General features: G+C 42.3%; 1 protein-coding gene across 3 annotated transcripts in view; it reads right to left on the bottom strand.

The window, feature by feature from the left end:
- The window catches only part of LOC126336123 (protein gooseberry-neuro-like), a 364,226-nt gene that overhangs the window by 144,216 nt on the left and 199,929 nt on the right, over positions 1–20,081 (bottom strand). For all 3 annotated transcript variants that reach the window (XM_049999612.1, XM_049999611.1, XM_049999613.1), the window contains exon 3: positions 9,773–9,893. In XM_049999612.1, the coding sequence (XP_049855569.1) occupies positions 9,773–9,893 (121 nt within the window). The remainder of the gene's footprint in view (positions 1–9,772; positions 9,894–20,081) is intronic.

Here is a 20,081-nt window from a genome sequence, read left to right on the forward strand (position 1 = left end):
GTTAGTTAGGTTTAAGTAGTTCTAAGTTCTAGGGGACTGATGACCTCAGATGTTAAGTTCCATAGTGCTCAGAGCCATTATCCGATTGCAGCTCTTGAAAACGGATGGATTAACATGAAAAATAGAAATTTTCAATCTCAGTTTACGCCCTTTAGCAGTGGCTATTCGTAACACCTAAATAGTGATATATCATCGATTACAATCTAATTTTTGAGCAGAGTTTCATAAAATTAGAATCAATCGAAGAATACCGATGAGTTTTTGTTCAACTACTTATCACTTTTGGAGAAAACCAGTGAACATTCGACGTACTGTTTTCTTTTATTTGCGTATTTTGAGTCAAATTTTTTTTCCATCTTTGTTCGATTGCTATGTTTATTTCATGAAATAATACAAAAAACACCGAAAATTTGTTATTTCAGAAAGCGGTTATTTTTGGCTATTGTATCAATCAGGCTAAACTTTCGTTGAAAAAACCTGATGTAACCGAAAACCGGTTGTTTCAGCGATAATCGCTATCCCTACCCCTCTTTCCCCCTCACCACCCGTTTGCGTTGACATAACCTTCACATTTAACGTGCCACTGTTGCCTAGAATTTTAATAAAAGCGGTGACCAAACAGTTTATGCCTGTGGGAGTTGCAGCGTATACGCAACGTAGAGCTTCTCCGATGTGGATATATAAGCACCGATATGTATGTGGCATTCGTACATTTCCAACGTTCGTGTGGTTATTGTAGAAATGTGAACTATGGCGACGTCGTTACCAAATGCGCCCAAACAGAACCAACGAACTGTGTTATTCTTTTCTTGGCTGCCGAAGGACAAACGCCGACCGAAATATATCAGAGAATGAAGAATGTGTATCGGGCAGCATGATTAAGGCGAAATTTCCGAGAAATGAGACAAGGAGAGTTCCTGCTTCATGGTAACGCATGTCCCATGTCGCAAATGTCGTAACGCAGAAGTTAAACCAAATGAAGTAGGAAACATTCGAGCATCCTCCCTAAAGTCCTGATTGGCCCCCATGCGATTATCATGCATTCGATTTCTTAAAAAAAAGACCTTGAAGACTCGAGGGTTGGTGTCGGACGAGGATGTACAGCAGGCAGTTACGGGCTTCCTCACCGTAGCAGGACACGGTGTTTTCCCAAACGGTTATTTCAACCTGTTGCGTTGGTGCAATGATAGCCTCAATGCTCACGGCTATTCTGCTTGATGGCATGCCGGTTCTGAACTGTACGGCCTTCGAACGGAAACTCTTTGGTCGCTCCTTGTAATTGTAGTAGTGAAGTACATGAAATACTATAATATAATGATAATAATTTGTTTAAATCAATGCAGGCCTGTCAGCTTTCTCATTCATCTCGATTCCCCTTCCTAGTAGAAGGGAAGTGATGTCTTTCTCCTAACATCCTGTAGTCAATATTGGGATCAACTAAGTCTTTTTCTGTTTATCGGAGTATCGCGAGCAATGGTTGTTTTTACCGATGGACCTAAGCAAGGAGAGAATGTTAGGGGTGCTGCTATCTTCCTCACTGCACCATTAAAATCTGCTTACCAAGCCAGTTCTCTGTATACTATCCAGATCTGTGTGTAGTCCAGAAGGCACTGGAGAAAATGAGATTTTCTGGTGGAGGGCAGTTTCTTCCCTGCACGTACTCTCTTAGTACTCCGGAGGTCATTCAGCAAATTTTCTCCGCTGATAGGATAGTTTAGGTGTCTTAGGACACTAAACACCTTCTGCAATGGCGTGGGAATTTTTGTAGCTCACGAAAGAGTGATGTCCACCGTCAGCTCTCGTGGGTGTAATTAGAGTCATCCGCGGGCTAGGGCGGAAGCAGTATTACTATTTTTCACTCTTTGCTTAGTATGTGCTTTGTCAGAAAAGCTGCCTTCTAAGGTTCTCTTAGCACCTTCAAGGAACGTTTATAATGCACAACGATCCAGTCAGACGCTCAAAGTGTTTAATGACTGATCAGTGGTTTCTGTTTTAGCCTCATAAAAGTTAGGGCGTCAAGAGCTCAGCATAGCTAGTAAAGAGATGTCATAACTCGCAGTTGCACCAGTGACTGTCCGAAAATAACAACTTTACCATCGACTTGATCGATTCGTAGCACATCTTACGACTGACACACGACGTTCCACTGCACCGGCGACTGTGCCCTTGGATCTCACGCACACAGGTTATTGTTTTAAAGGACTGGCAGTGCTCACCTCCTTCCTAATGAAGATAATGATGATGGTTGATGTTTTAGAGCGCTAAACGGCGAGGTCATCTGCATCTTTCCTGCATAGAGGTAATGAAGATAAGATCAGCAGTCACCGCTACATCAAGGATGTTTTCGGACACGTGGTAATATACTTAAATGCGAGTTGAACCAGCCTTCGCCTTTATGACGGCTTGAAACTGCTAGGGATACTTTCAGTGAGGTGATTTCAGCATCCAGTGACGTCTGTGGGATGAGGATGACACGGCAGCCGGTCGGTCCGATGGGCCTTCATGACCTGTTCGGGCGTAATTTAGCTTTAGTGAGTCTGAATGTCTGTTTAGGAATGGCAGGCGGTTCTTCCTCAAGAGCCAAAACCAGTGAATGTTACATTGGATGCTGGTGTCTGCAGCGATGTTGGCGTCTAGATAAGCAAATGCCTTGATCGAAAAACGTTTGCAGTTGCCTACGGAAACATGAATGTAACCAGGCGTGCAATTCTTCGTCCGAAGCAATTCGATGCTCACGAATGTCTTCCTTCAGAACTCCAAAAATATGGAAATCGTATATGGAGAGATCGGGGCCGGCCGAAGTGGCCGTGCGGTTCTAGGTGCTACAGTCTGGAACCGGGCGGCCGCTAGGGTCGCAGGCTCGAATCCTGCCTCGGGCAGTGTGTGTGTGATGTCCTTGGGTTAGTTAGGTTTAATAAGTTCTTAGTTCTAGGAGACTGATGACCTCAGAAGTTAAGTCGCTTAGTGCTCAGATCCATTTGAACCATTTGAAGAGATCGGTAGTGTATGGAGGATGTGTAAGGGCTTCCCAGCGAAACTTCTGCAGTGTAGTCTAAACGACCTTAGCAACGCGTGGGAGGGCATTTCCCTGCAACAATGATGGCGGCCGTCAACTTTGGCTATGAGCACTATGGGACTCAACTTCTGTGGTCATCAGTCCTCTAGAACTTAGAACTACTTAAACCTAACTAACCTAAGGACATCATACACACACCCATGCACGAGGCAGGATTTGAACCTGGGACCGTAGCGGTCGCGCGGTTCCAGACTGTAGCGCCTAGAAACGCTCGGCCACCCCGGCCGGCCCCGTCAACTTTCCTGCCCGCTTGGGCTTGACGGTGCGTCTCAGCCTTTGCAAAATATCCACGTACCACTGTGCCGCCGTGTTCCGGGAAGATAATGAGCAGCGGTTCATTGCAGTCAAAGAAAAAGGTCATCATGTGCTTCTCGGCGCTGGCGTGCCTTTTGCTTGGACTTCGTAGCCCAAGTTTCGCTGGGAACGTCTTTAAAATTCTCCATACTGCCCCAATCTCTCCCCGTGAGATTTCCATATTTTTAGACCCCGGAAGAAAGACAGGTGTGGGCGTCGGTTTCTTTCGGGCGAAGAGCTGCGTCGCTTGGGTACAGTCGTGGTTCCATAGGTAACCGTAGACATTTTTCCATGAGGGCATTGACCTTCTTGCCTCACAGCAGGATAAATGGATTAACAGATAAAGCGCTTATTTTCGAAATAATGAACAATTTACTTACTCTTTTTTCCATCTGCCTCGTTTTCATATGTCTGCCCCTTTACAGAGTCTGGCATGTCGTCTCATGGAGCTGGTGGAGAACGTGCGGCCATTGAAAGATGTGTTAATTGTTCACATTATTAGCTACTTGGAGCAAACAGTTTTCAATCTTTATACGTGAAGACCCAAGAAATAAATGAGACAAAATGTATGCCTTACTCCGAAATAAAGAACCAACGCAAGGTGTTATTAAACATCCTTATCAAAATAGCTTTCGCTACAGTGATTGTGCTGAAAGTTTCATAGTAGACCGAGCAGGTACACGATCTCACACATGCATGTGTAGAACAGTAAAGGGATAACATCGTAGAAGCACACCCGACAACGAGTGAACCACATAGTTTTACTAGCCTTCCACCTTCTACGTTTCTTACCCCAGCGACACGAAAGCAGAAAAGAAGGAAGAAACAAAAATTTGACTGTTAAATGTCTCCTGTAATACAGAGGAATGCAATCAGCTTCAGAGTTGATGTGGAAGTAATTAAATTCCTAGCGCAGGAACGACTGATTTGTGTAAATCTCCAAAAGAGTGATTTTAAACTTTCCTATGTAACTCCACTACAGTTATATACATTTTTCAGGAGAGGTGTCCCCAGTGGAGAAAGGGTGCCGGGTGGAAGAGCCGTCTTTGCTCGCTTCTTCTATCAGTGATCATCTTAATCACAGGACTCAGTTGTTGCTGCTGTCAACTGCATGTCATCCTGCATTTCAAGGTGCTTGCTGTACCTATTAACATACTCTTTGAGAGCAAGGCTCTCAACGAGCTTGTGAACGAACTCTTCTAATTATTTTTGCTTTTAGGAGTTTTCAGTAGATACGGTATGCTATGGGGCTCTATAGTACATGCCCCAGAGATCGACAAATAGAGAGCCTCCTATCATCAGAAGACATACATCTTTTGAAAACTGGATGAATGATACATACCACAATTGCATCATAGTCATTCTCTACCAATGACCTAGCTTTCAGCTAGACTTCAGTGAGCGTTAATTACGAACCTCCATTCCAATGTCGACTTCCCAATCCATTTGTTCCTCTATGAAGCAACAGTACCCAAAAGTAGACGACAGAAGTGACTCCTCAGTAATGCTAACTGGATTATTTACAGTCCGATGACGTATCTGATAAGCACAGCAGTGTTCTGGCCTGGGCGCTATAGTGGACAAAGCCACCGAGCCCTTCATTTCGATGACTTTAAGACCAAACGATGACCTCAGTATATGTCTGACAGATTAATGTACTTTTCTGATGGGCGAAATTCACTCAGTGTTTATGGCGAAACCTTCATCAGAGACAGAGCAGGGACACGATCCACTACACATGGTTGTAGTAAAGTCGTAGATGTAGACCTACACTGTAGTGGATGAAATGTGATCGGACGCAAAAATTCACGCAGTCCGGAACCGCGGGGCTGCTACGGTCGCAGGTTCGAATCCTGCCCCGGGCATGGGTGTGTGTGATGTCCTTAGGTTAGTTAGGTTTAAGTGGTTCTAAGTTCTAGGGGACTTATGACCTAAGATGTTGAGTTCCATAGTGTTCAGAGCCAGCAAAAATTCACGTCCGATTCATTAAGTGCTTTGGCCAATACACGAGTAATTCCGAAACATTGAGGTTGCTCATTTCTCTTAGCGGGACCGGGGAAGGTTATGTATGCTGCTGCGTACGAGGCCGCCTGGGAATTAGGGAGAATGTGCTGGGATGCGTTGCAGCTAATGAGACATCTCTTTAAATTAGTTGGTCAAGGTGGTATTTCATACACGCTATGGTGTAGCTATTCAACGAATATATTGTTCACCACTGCAAGAACAAGTGGCTGGAGGTGACTGTTAGAAGCTGCCGTCCATAAAGTAACCAATATGTTTAATTCTGACCAACCAAGCAGATATGGTAAAGACGCTGCGACCAGACATTGTATGAGACGTTTTCTGTTCACGCACGATTCTTCCTCCCACGAGGGGACTCACCAGTATCTGATACTTGGATATAACGCTCTCGGAACGTCTAATTTGCGACCAGAGTGGCCGAGCGGTTCTAGGCGCTACAGTCTGGTACCGCGCGACCGCTACGGTCACAGGTTAGAATCCTGCCTCGGACATGGATGTGTGTGATGTCCTTAGGTTAGTTAGGTTTAAGTTGTTCCATAGTGCTGAGAGCCATTTGAACCATTTGAACGTCTAATTTAAGTCACTCTGGTTTGGTGTCTGACACGAGGGCATCTCTAAAAGTAGTCAATGCCTTGGCCTCTATTGTAGGTGTCGACTGGACGCGTGTTCACATGTTTTAAAATTTGAAGTAGCGTCATAATTTCTCCCTCACGCTTCGGACGTCGATTCGAACAACGATTCGAGCGTCTGTGTGACTGATCAGCTCTTTCTCGCTTTCTTGTGTGTCAGTAGCCAGCTATAATATATACGAGGGCATGACGGAAAAGTAATGTCTTGTAATTTCTTATATCAAACTCTTAAAGAATTTAAAATAAAAACTACTTTATTAACATTCTACATCTTCATTCGTGTCTACATATTTATTTCTTAGCACAGTCAGCCTACCCATAAACGCGTATCTCCCTACGACAGTCCAGTTTGTTGATACCGTCACTGTAGAATGTTTAACTTTGTTGACGGATCCACACCGCTACATCACTATGAAAGTGAAGTCCTCGAAGGCGTTCTTTAGTTAACAATTTACTTACACGTTCCATAGATAATTTGAACGATTCTTTTATCGAAATGATGTGGAACGAGTCAGTTTACAGGTTTTGTACGCATGATTACTGTTAACATTAATGAACACAATAATATTTTATTCCTACTGACGCTACTACGCTAAAAACTAGTTTTTTTCCTGGCTACCAAGTTTAAGTTCTGGAAACAAATGAAAATCGGATGGAGTCAAGTTGGGACTTCATGGAGGTTGATCATTGACAATGAACCCAAGGTGTCGCACTGTTGCACATGTCACAGCGCTAGTGTGTGGTGCATTTTCAGGCTGATGGAGAGGGTACTCCGTGTGTGGATGGATTCTTCGAATTAGTGCTTTCAGATTTCTGAGGATCTCACAGTACCTTGCAGAGTTTATGATGGTGCCTATTGAAACCTTCCCGTCTCCTCTATATCTCTGTTGTTACTCAACCTTCCCTTAGGATGTATATCTCTTGCTTAATAATAACAAATGAGATCTTCCCTTTGAAATTAATCCTCTTTCTCAATCTTCGCGTACAAATTTAAATGCTTCTTATTAAAAGTTACTTTCTCATTATTTCGACGAAACATATAATGCGTCGTCGTGGCCCTCAGTCGTTAGATGCAATAACCCAAAACTGTTCCTTACCTTTTTTACTGTTACTGGATCGCCATCTGACTGCTACATCGAACTGCGACATGAATATACTTACTCTGTTTTACTATACTCTGTTAGCTGCTGCTGTGCTGTCATAATGAGTGGCTGTATTTATTACCAAAGCTGACGTTATTCTTTAATTAATTTGACTGAAGTTACGTAATTCATAGTTAAACTTTTTCGTGACAACTATAAAATTTTGCGAAGTTTTCCGTTGATCGTTTTGGGATGGGTTATAATCAGAAATGCAATATAGTGGGCAAAAATTAATTACATTCTGAATGAAATGATTTTACAAACGTTCAAATGGGACTTATCTTTTACAATAATCTTACAACTAGCATTGCGCAAACATACCTTCAGTAGTCTTGAGTTTCTCAAAAAAATAATTCAATAATATTGCTTCCTCTTATGATAATAGTTAGCTGACGTCTCTGTACATCCGTTTATAGTCTCTTATATATCATAGCTGGTGGCAGGCAGGGCACACCGCTCCTCTCAACCTCTCGCTTCAGACCTGCTACCGACTCGCTTCACTTCTCGCATACTACTGACTTCCTACGAACGCTAAAGTGCGGTCTCTCCTGCCAACAATGCTTTCTGGTGCAGACAATCCCTGCTACGATTACAAAATGTATCAATGCGCGGTCTTTCCCGCTCTTTTCTTAAAATGTATCCATACGCTGTCTCTCCCGCCCTTTTTAAAATTGTATCAATGTGCGGTCTCTCTTGCCAACAATACTTTGGTGCAGACATTCTCTGCTACCACAGTTATTTCCAACATGACAAATATTAATTATTCCTACTTAATCATATTAATAAAACATAAACATCTTGCATAAATTGTTGTCTGACAATAGACAACAGAAATGTGAACGTCTTACACTGTGGTCATTAATCCCAAATAATTCACACGTTAAACATCCCAGAAAACTGTGAACATGACTGCCTGTCATTAACTATTTTGCCATCGATTGTTGTGTTTGTTGCTCTCTTCTTTTCCGAGTGGAAATGGTGACCACATCTTTCATCACCAGTAATAACGTTGGTAAGTAACCCATCACACTCATATTCTAAAAGCAAAAGAAATTGTTGACAGATGCATCTAACTCCTATATTTCATCTCAAGAGTGGGTATTTGAGGCATCATCCGTGCTTACAGTTTTCTGTGCCGCAGTTCTGCAAAGATGGGCTGCACACAGTCTGTGATACGCCAAATTACCTCAGACATAAATCTGGGTTAACAGACAATTTTATCTGATGAGTCCACCAAACCGATTCCTATGTACCTCGTCGGGTGCTGTACGCGGTCTTCGACTTCGAAATCTGTCACACACGTTAAGTACCACGTTTCCCTCAGTACAAGTACGTACAACCCTACGTCACACATTACTAATGTCAGTACCATCATCATCATAAATAGCTTTCATTCCTCTATGGATTTCAATATCAGGCACGTTTTCTGCGGTGAGAAACTCAATCACAGCACGCTGTTTTTACGCACCGACATAGTTTAAATTAGACACCGCCATATTATACACCACTGTTCGGAGCCTTTAGCGGCAGAGGATTATAACTAACGTCAGAGAAGCGAGAAAGTGGGCTGAGTAATATTCATGGGATATAAGAGCTCAGCCGATATTGAGAACTTAATAAAAAATCGGAGGTATTACTTAGCACGTCTTAGTATAATCATATTTAACTGCTTCTTAAAGAAATTAAGCAATATTTTATCTTAAGACCACATTTATGTGAAACAGTATGTGCGCTCGCGCGCTTGTGTGTGTGTGTGTGTGTGTGTGTGTGTGTGTGTGAGAGAGAGAGAGAGAGAGAGAGAGAGAGGGGGGGGGGAGGGAGAGAGAGAGAGAGAGAGAGAGAGAGAGAGAGAGAGAGAGAGAGAGAGAGAGAGCGAGAGAGAGAGAGAGAGAGAGAGAGAGAGAGAGAGTTTGTATGCAGATTGTATTTGCAAGTGACACGCTCTTTCCTGTAGTTTTCATAAGTAGCCAATCAGGCACATATATATGAAATGTTGTTTTATATAATTTTGTTTTACTACTTGATTATGCATTTTGAGACATTTTATCTCATGGCTGTTCTAAGAAGAATGAATGGAAACTAAGTTTTAAGCTCACTTGTCTCAGCAGACTATTGAATGAGCGTTAATAACCCTGCAGTTGAGTGCTCCAAACCCAAACTTAAGCCGTTCGTTTTGCCTTGGGAAAGTCTGAGAGGAAGTGGTTTGCTGATTCCTTAATACTATAGGTGAAGTCTGTATATCTGAATTTATGGATGTTGCAATGTAATGCTTGTTTATGTTGTATTAATGTTTTCTTTTTAAAACATAATCATAGCGTACTCGTTTCGAAACCATTGCTATTTGTAATTACCTTTCAGACCATATTTTATTGATGAAAATTTATTTCCATCCTGTAGTCGAAGCGAACATATCCATTTCGAGCGTCGTCTCGCTAGCGTTCGTTACTGACCTCAGCTAGAAAGATCGGTCGTTATTCAAAGACAGTGTTCAAAAGGTATCCTTTAGTTGCTACTTTGTCGAGAAATGTCAGTCGTAAAGTTCTGTTTGATCTTGTGGGAGGGTTAATGCCATTTCCGACTCTGACAGAAGCGCAACGGTGGTGACTCACCGCCCAGGATGCCGTCGATCGTGTAGTCCTTCTTGTCGGGGTCGAGCTCTCTTCGGGCACCCCGCAGCAGCCTGCTAATGGCCGATGCCGACGGGGCAGTATTGGCGTCGCACACACCTTCCTGAGAGAGAAAAAGAATTTTCATCAATAATACTCGTTTTAAGAAGCATGCCAATGACGAATGCTGTGCTGGGTCAGTGAAGCCATAAGTGTCTGTGCTGTACACAGAAAAACCACAAGGTATGCAATAAAGGTAAATGGTAATTAAACATAAATATTCAATTCAGGAATCATGATAAATACACGAACTACACTGGTGAGCCAAAACATAATCTCTGATGATGATTATGAGGTCCCATACTCCGAGGGGCGTAAGGGGACGCATGCAACAGACCCGCACCGCCGTACTAGGCAAGGTCCTAGTGGAAATGGTTTGCCATTGCCTTCCTCCGACCATAATGGGGATGAATGATGATGATGAAGACGACAGAGAAAAACCCAGCCATCTCGAGGCACGAAAAATGCCTAACCCCGCTAGGAATCGAACCCGGGACCCAGGCACGCTAATATGAATGCCGCCAGGTGTCGCTGTGGGGCAGGATAGAAGGTACAGCAGATGTCCGTCCTAAGAGTCGCCAAGGGCATTCTCTATAGTGTTTCGGCAGTGATCTGAAATTTCATTTTTTCGTAGTGTAGCTTGAGGCAGCCGCAAACAAATACTGTTCACGTTTTTCATGCGACGCCCAGCGGTAACGGAAAGCGCCAGTCTGTTTCCCGTTACAAACAAAATGATTTCTAAACCGAAATTTTATAAAAAATGGTTCAAATGGCTCTGAGCACTATGCGACTTTTAACTTCTGAGGTCATCATTGGCCTAGAACTTAGAACTAATTAAACCTAACTAACCTAAGGACATCACACCCATCCATGCCCGAGGCAGGATTCGAACCTGCGACCGGAGCGGTCGCTCGGCTTCAGACTGTAGCGCCTAGAACCTCACGGCCACTTTGGTCGGCGAAATTTTATACGTTCATTCGATAGAGAGGTCCCAAATTACTGTAGCGCAATACTCGGTCTAGTGGTTACGTATTACCAGGGACAGTAAAAGACGAAGAATAACCAGTACACCGAGCGAGGTGGCGCAGTGGTTAGCACACTGGACTCGCATTCGGGAAGACGACAGTTCAATCCCGTCTCCAGCCATCCTGATTTAGGTTTTCCGTGAATCGTTTCAGGCAAATGCCGGGATGGTTCCTTTGAAAGGGCACGGCCGATTTCCTTCCTCATCCATCCCTAACCCGAGCTTGCGCTCCGTCTCTAATGACCTCGTTGTCGACGGGACGTTAAAAAACACTAACCTAACCTCATAACCAGTACTCCACCAGCAACTGAGTAGCGCTGCTGCATGGTGGTAGCAGTCAGAGCGGCCTTGGTCGATGCTATCGCTGTTGGATGATTGGTTATTCTTAGCGTTTTACTGTCCCTGGTAATACACGCAGCTAAGCAGAGTATCAAACTAGACTAGTTTGCGACGGGTCTATTGAATGAGCACATAAAATTACGCTTTACATTTTGTTTGTAGCGGAAAGAAAACCGACTCTTTCCGTCGACACTGGGGGCCGCGTGGAAGACGTGATGAGCAGTATTTGTTTGGACTGATTCCAGCTACACACTGAAAAAACGAAATTTCAAACATGTACGGAAATACCTGACGACTCTTTGGAGGGATATCTTTTATAAGGGAACCAGAGACGGATGGGAAATCTGTCAGTGACGATACGCGCTGCAAGCGAGGATCTCAGTGACGTAAGCGACTTTGACAAGGGGCGGAGTGTTATGCCCCGGCATCTGGGAAAGAGCCTCTAGGAAATACAGAAGCATGTCGCTTGTTAGCGTGCTAGTCTCGTTGGTAGCACAACTGAGAGCGGACGGAGGCTTACCCGCCAAGTACAGCCGTATAGGCGGGGATCTGTACATATCTGACGACAGAATGCTTAGTGTTGTAGACACAGGTGTTTTGGATACACCTCTCAGCGCACATTGTTGAACGTGATTCTCCACTAGGCGACCCCTGCGTGTTCCTCTGTTGACCCAATGACATTGTCAGTTACGAATTTAGTGGACACGGGATCATAGTGTTGGACCATGGAACAATGGAAACGTGTCGTCCGGTCGGAAGAATCACGGTCTTCAGTTCGATGATCGTCATTCAGGCGACTGGCTGTTCAAAACATCTAATGCGCCACAGATGCTGGCCGCTGGACGCAGTATTATGGTGAACATTGACCTAGCCTTCCACAGTACCTGCGGTAGTAACCGAAGGTGCCATGACAGTGTTGAATTACATGAACGTTATTGCGCATCGCCCGTTTCCCTTCCCAATTGGTGCCTTCCCAGACGGCTATGGCATCTTCCAGCAGGATAAATGTTCGTGTCACACGTCTAGAATTGCACTAAAGTGCTTTGAGGAGCATGACAGTGAACTGAAGTCGCCTGATCTGAACCCGATGGAACACTTCTGGGACGCAGTCGGGCAATAACACCGCGGACAGACGCTGCATTGTGTTCCAAATTTACCAACACGCTACTAACCAGGTGGTCAAAACGATTTCGATCATCAGTGCATCTTTCTTAGGGCAGCTGCAGTGCCCGGAATTCAGTCAAATATATTAAGGATGGGTGAAAACGAGAAATGAACTTGACTTAAATAAAGCTATATAAAAAATTTCTAGTTCCTGTAGTTCTTTATCTGAATTGCATTTTATTTGTTGTTAGTATATTTGTTTTAAGGTATCAGCTGCCTTATACAGGCTGAGGCGCGGGAATTTCCTGATTTGAAACGTACGCCACACAGCGGCCGTTACTCATTGTTATGTGGGATCGAACGCATTCGAAAGGACGGGCTCTAACTTTTCTTAAAGTTAATTTGGTAGGTATCACACTGCGGACGAGAGAGAAGCGCGCGATCGCCGAGGTGATTTACTTTTCCAATGGTCGGCCGGTCATCGCAACTCAGTGCGCATCGAGGGAACACTTTAACATCGCAGTTGCAGGTCATGTACCCAACCGAGAATCAGTTGTTACGTTTGTGCAAACGTTTATGGATACCGGTACTGTACAGAAAAGGAAACCAGAACCTTCAAGTACCATCAAAACACCAGACAACGTTGAGAAAGTAAGGCTGGCGACTTTTAATTCCCCGAAGCGATGTGCAAATAACATTGCAATATCTGATCGCACTGTGAGACGAGTTCCTCCTGAAGACTTGAAATTTAGTTCATATAAACTGGCAGTGGTGCACATACTTAATCCGCACGATTCTGGTTCACGAGAAAATGGATGTGAAGCCTCGATCGGAAACCGGTCTCATGACGCCATCATGTTGTTCAGCAACGAGGCATGTTTTCATTTTACCAATTTCCTTTATAAAATTTTTCTAAAAAAACAGCATTAGCTATTGATAATATTTTATTCCAAGGTCGTATAGGACAGCTTTTTAGATAATGGTATGGCATCTTCAGGTGGAAAGTATAGCTAATTTAGCATTAAGCCATTCGAACTTTGGGAGGCCGTACTATTTCAATGGCGCAATGGTATTTAGCGATATTTTTATTTGATGATGCAATTATAATACTGCGAAAACCGGTCGCGTATAATCTTCGAATAATGGGTTATCTACAGCTAATACGGTTTCCAGAAGTTTTTTTTAGAAGATTTCAATAAAAGATTTTTAAAGAATTTCATTATCATGTATTAAGTAAGTGGTGAATGTCTGTAACATACATTTCCGTTTGTGTAGCTGCGTGAATAAACAAAACATGCAATACTGGAGTGGCTGAACCCCCGACAACTTCATGAATAGCCCCTGCAAACAGAATGTGTGACTGTTTGGTGTGCGTTATTCAAAATTGACATTATTGGTCCAGGGTTTTTCGAAGAGAACGATAAGGTAGTCACGGTCACTTCTGAGCGTTATGTCTAGGTGACTGAGCAAGTTTTTTCTTCTCGAACTTGAAGAAATGGACGTCAGCGATGTATGATTTCAACATGACTAGGCCACTGATCACACAGCACCAACGTCAATGATTCTGACCATCCCATCTCTTTGAGTGGCGACCTCCTGTGGTCAGCACGCTCGACAGATTTAACCTTTGCGACTTGGTCTTATTGTGTTACCAACGCTGGGTGAGCTGCGAAAGAATATTCGTGTTGATATTGCCAACATAGAGAAATGCTGCACAATGTGGACCGAAACGTCCGATTTCGGCTCTCCAAATGCAATGAATGGAACGGAGGACACCTTCGAGATATAATTTTCAAAACATAATGAAATAAAACTTTAAATGTACATCTATGCAAAGAAAAGAAAATTAACTTAATATCTCCAGTACTTTTTATTTTATGAATTTTTAAAATAAGACATTTCCCGCACCGCAATCTGTTCAAATGGCTCTGAGCACTGTGGGATTTAACATCTGAAAACTTAGAACTACTTAAACCTAACTAACCTAAGGACATCACACACATCCATGCACGAGGCAGGATTCGAACCAGTGACCGTAGCAGTCTCGCGGTTCCGGACTGAAGCGCCTAGAACCGCTCGGCCACCGCGGCCGGCTCTCATTGGGAAGTTGGCGAATTATATGTTGAAGATCTCTCACTCCATGCTTTGCAATTTGTTCTGCTTTTACTTCTGACGCTGTTCACTGTGCGATTAATATAGTGCCTTTTAAACTGTTATATGAGATTCGAGGCTCGATATTTGTATGTTACCTCCCTTTTAAAAAAATTAAAAGGAAAAAATGCAGCTGATTATCTTGTTAGTGTTATTTAAGGTGTCAGTTCAGCTGGGGTAAACTTGATCTTGATAAGAAAGGAGCTCTTTCTAATACTCTGAGACTGATCTTTGTGCTGCTATTGTCATTTTCTCTAATATTAAAACTTTAATTTTATTTGTTTTCCTTCGAGCGCAGCTAATAGTCGTTGCTTGCTGGGGCACCGTCCAAATGCGGCGTCTGACGCTTCGGGCATGTGCGTGCTTTTACCCTCCGGCGTACTGAGTGAATAAAAGCAGGATGAAAACTGTAAGCAATTTTGGCACAAAAAGTAGACCGCCTGTATGTGTCAATGGCTATTTAAATGGAGCTTGTTTCTTTTGATGTTTGAACTCCTCTGAAGGCTAAAGATAGTTCCTAGCCCTAAGATTATTAGAAGTATTTGTTTTGCGTAACTACCTTTCGAGAAGCATACTCTCACAGGATGCATAATGGTATATGATACGAATTTACTATCGGTGGTTAATTGTGTCGCTACGCCAAAATTTTTTTGTAGTGTCCTACTGTTATGTATATTATTTCCTGATATATGTCATTAATCCCTGATTCAATGTGCAGCTCTTACTTAGGCCAATCCTAATTGATATATTTTATCTTTATTCGGACATAAAAGCTACTAATGAACGGTAATGAATAAATTTAGGGAGTAAATTTTAAACCTGCGTTATTTTCATTCTTTGTAGCTTCTCTTAATTGACTTTGTCCATTCTACTCTCTGTGTCGATCAAGTCTGGTACTGAATAGTCATTATATGTTAGCTAATAGTCTTGTGTCTGTACTGTAAAGGGCGCCTGCACACACATCTGTTATTTATAGACTTTATAAAAGTTATACTGTTGCTGTGCTTTGACCTACCTCAGCGTTTGATTTTGTTTTGCAATCACGGCCGGCGTTCAGTGCCACTGGCCGATTTAGACTAGCACTTTGATGTACGGGGTATGGCAGCATTTGTATTAGAAGGGTCAGCCATCATTTCAGGCAGCTTGGCCGGCGTGTGTCATGACATTAGTATTTTTTGAGTGAAAGTTCTCGTTTTTCCAACCGCGTCAAGTAAAATTAGACGAACTGTCAGCCCAAAACTCCTTGGCTATTGTCAAGTGATATGACTGCCAGCCGGCTGCTGGTACGCCCCTTATATGCACTTGCTGCCGACTGTGACGTCAATGGTGCCAGCGGCATCGTCATATACGAGAATATACATTGACTCGGCATTCGATGCACCGCGCGATCAGTGGATCTCACGCAACGCTGAACTGCAGGCCACCGTCTCTTTTAGGGCGTTGTTGTTGATTTTTATTTCAATGGCTTCTTTAATTACACAATCCCAGAGACCGTTTGTGCGAGCGATAAAGAATGTTACGTCAAATTTTATCCATTGTCCGTTTTATAAAGCATACTCAGCTAAAGCAGATTTCTACGGCAAGCAAGGTGAGAAAACCTCGCATGCACTGCTGTTTCGCAACCAAAGGAAGAGTTATGTGTTTTTCTGATTTTATAACTCTTGTAATTTTACAACTGTTTCTGTGGTCTTTTCATTTATTTGAATCTTAAACGCTGCCTTTCTCCATGGATTAGTATCTTGATTGCTTGATCTGTTAATTTATTTTACTGCTGCTTTACCTTGGGCGCAATAATTCTTTTATGTAATTCCGAGTTGTTATAAATCTGAGGCTATCTATTATTTGCTTGGATACTTACAAGATTGCTCATGTAATTTCATGCTGCTAAAATTTGAGTCCACTCATTTTTCTCTTGGACAGTAAAGTAAAAAGAAAATTTTGAACTTTGCTAAAGTCTAACATGTGTTATTGCCAGTCCTTTTAAATTCTGAGTGAAAATAAATGTGTTGTACCTTATATGGTGAATGATGTTTTAAATTACCCAAGGTCCACTTCTTCCCTTCAAAAGCATTTTCTGGAAACTACTTAGGTGCAATTACCAGGCTCATCATCATCAAAATGGTTCAAATGGCTCTGAGCACTAGGGGACTTAACATCTGAGGTCATCAGTCCCCTAGAACTTAGAACTACTTAAACCGAACTAACCTAAGGACATCACACTCATCCATTCCCGAGGCAGGATTCGAACCTGCGAGCGTGGCGGTCGCTCGGTTCCAGACTGAAGCGCCTAGAACCGCTCGGCCACATCGGCCGGCTCATTATCATCATCATGATCATCATCATCAACCAACAACAGGAATAGCCATTTGACACCTACTGCTAGACAGAGGTCTCCTCTTGTAAGTAGGCTGTTTAGGTTTTTTTATTTGTAACACCACCTCCGTAAGAAAATCACTGGCTGTGCTGTGTGCAGTCTGTGGCTGGTTGGCATTGTTGTAATACTCGCCATTGTAGCATTGGGCAGTTGGCTGTTAGCGGCACGTAGCGTTGCGCAGTTGGAGGTGAGCCGCCAGCAGTGGTGGATGTGGGGAGAGAAATGGCGGAGTTTTGAAATTTGTAAGACTGGATGTCATGAACGGATATATATGACTATTAAGGTAAATACATTGCTAACTATGCCTATCAGTAGTTAGTGCCTTCAGTAGTTTGAGTCTTTTATTTAGTTGGTTGGCAGTAGTGGCGCTCGCTGTATTGCAGTAGTTCGAGTAACGAAGATTTTTGGTGAGGTAAGTGATTTGTGAAAGGTATACGTTAATGTTAGTCAGGGCCATTCTTTTGTAGGGATTTTTAAAGTCAGGTTGCGTTGCGCTTAGAAAATATTGTGTGTCAGTTTAAGCACAGTCACGTATAATTTTTATAAGCGGACGTTTCACTCTATGTACTTCCATGTATTGCTTTCTTCAGCGATGTGAATCCAAGCTGGTCTATATTTTCTAGCCCGATGTACCTTCCATTAAATAGTCACCACAGTCTGCTCTTAACTATTGGACTCCAGTAAATATTTCCTTCCTCCATCTACCGTCTATTTGCATGACTAAATGTCCAACCTATCTCTAAATTTCATCACAGCTACAGTTAGATATTCTAATCCAGCCTGTTGCTTTATACATCGCTTTTGTTTCTTCCTCTCCGAGTACTACCTAACATGCCTTCATTGTTTTTTCAGAAACCATCAGTCTTTGAATTATTTTCTCGTAACAAGTCAGTGTCTCACTATCGTGAGTCAAAACTACCAATACACATTGATTCTGTCCCGGACATGTTGTTAACCAGGTTTTGAAAACCCTATTCAGTTTAGCATTTTTACTAGTTGATTTCTTTTGCTGTCCATCTGATTGTGATAAGTCAGCACTTGTCGTTATTACGATTTTCCAGACGTGGAAAATCGAAGAGTGTATGTGTAATATCAAAGATTTTTGGCGGAAGGGTTGGAGCCGAATATTCAATATTATGGGAAAATACTTAAGAATACTAATTGAATTTGTAGATACGAAAGTAAATTTCGAATGTGGAAGCGAAACGAAAGGAACGATTGAGTTTTGGCCGAAATCTCGCCGAGTATAAAAAAGCTATTTAGAAAAAAAAAGTTAGCAATTGCTTCATTGACTCATAGTTTCTTGTTTGAATAAAAAAAAATTACAAAATCATGCGTCATTTATTTGTTTGAACTTTAACTAAATAAGTATTTCACCTGACAGTAGATTTTTTTTTTAATTTAAGGGTCGCGCGGGTTAGCCTTTCGGTCCAGGGCGTCTTGTCACGGCGGAGGTTCGAGTCCTCCCTCGGGCATGGGTTTGTGTGTTGTCCTCAGCTAGTTAAAGTTAGATTGATTACCTATGCAGTTTGGTCCCATACCACCATACCATAAATTTCCAATTTTCCAAAATTTAAGGTTAGTTGGGTGATAACTTTATTAGGAATGTTAACTGATACGATACTTATTCTCGTTCGGAGGTAATGTTTCCAGGAAGATTGAAGCCACTGTTGTAGAGTCAATATCTAATTAGAGAAGGGTTCTATCGTAAAAAAAAACAGACTTGGCTATGTACAGTAAAAATTACAATAGTGTGTGTTGTGTTTGGGAAACTAGTTTCATAATAGCACGTGACAGTTATCTCTTGTTCATGTTGCCATTAGTCTGAGAAGTTGCTTTCCGTAATTTCGACGACGTTGACTGAAATCAACAGATGATTAAGCAGAAACATCAAACTGGCGTGTAATTTTCTCTGTCGGTCGAATCTATCGTTTTCTGAGGACAATCAGATACTAACAGGGCTTCTGTCAGTAATACTTGACCGAAGGATAATTAACCGTCCAGCGGTTGAAAACGCTGCGGTTTAACCGTTATAATGAACATAAACATGGGGGAGCTGACTAAGTTACTTCAATAAAATATTTATTTTGTTGTTCGTGGAAGGGAAGACTGTACCAAATGTTATTAACAATGGGAATAATTTCCGTGAATGAATGAGCGGTCTTCAGCGATTTTTGCGAAAGGAGCCGTTTAGAACGCTTAATATATTTTTATTTATAACGACCTTGCGGATACTGTTACCATCTTATCAAAATATAGAAATCGTATAACAATATTCAGTGTCTGTTGCAATTAAATCAATGCTGAAGTGGGGAAAGAAAGTTAAAAATACATTATGCACCCAGCACGGTCTTATTCTTAAAAAGTAATGAATATTACCACAAGGACATTCCAACACGATTCGATGGTTGTGTCGCTGAGCAGAGGGCCAACGCCTGTTATGTGTTATACTCGTGACACAAGCAGCAAGAAATGATATTTTCGAATAACTTTAGACCAGAACTTCAGTTTCGTTCACTCCAGCTATATTTTCACATTCAAACTCTAATAATTTTTCGACATTATATAACTACGTACAAGAAGCGAGAGTAAACAATAAGAACAGAAGACTAAGAGAAATGCGCGGATTAGAAAAGAAGGCTTAAGACATGGATGCTGTCTTTGTCCCCTACTATTCAACCCATATAGCGAGGAAGCAATGAGGGAAATAGAACAGTTGAGGAGTAGGTTTAAAATTCAAGATGAAAGGAAGTCGATGATAAGATTTAGTAATGACCTTGCTTTCCTTATTGAAAGCGAGAAAGAACTATAATGCCTGTTGAATGGAACGGTCTAGTGAGAGCAGAAACGTGGACTGAGAGCAAAAGAAGACGAAATTAGTGACGAGCATCAGAAATGAGATGAGCGTGGTCTAAATTTTGGATCACGTGGGTAGATGAAGTGAACCAATTATTACCTCTGAAGCAAAATAACGCATGCATGACGAAGATATACGAGGGTGGTTTGAAAAGTTCTCGGAATCGCCATGAGAGGTCAGCGCTAGCGCAACGACTTGTTCACGTGATATTCGTTAGACTGTTGCCTGTAAACACGTGCCACGCCAGTGCTCTTCGAAGATAGCTGTGGAGGTGACGTGGCTCTGATGTTCCAGCGTAGTGATTTGTGAAGGTGGAAAAAATTGAGACTCGAGCAATGATTAAGTACTTCGTAAAGAAAGGTATGAAAGCAAACCATATTCACGCCGATTTCCAGAAATGAAG

This window comes from Schistocerca gregaria, chromosome 2 (assembly GCF_023897955.1).
Source record: "Schistocerca gregaria isolate iqSchGreg1 chromosome 2, iqSchGreg1.2, whole genome shotgun sequence".
Taxonomy (NCBI): Eukaryota; Metazoa; Arthropoda; class Insecta; order Orthoptera; family Acrididae; genus Schistocerca; species Schistocerca gregaria.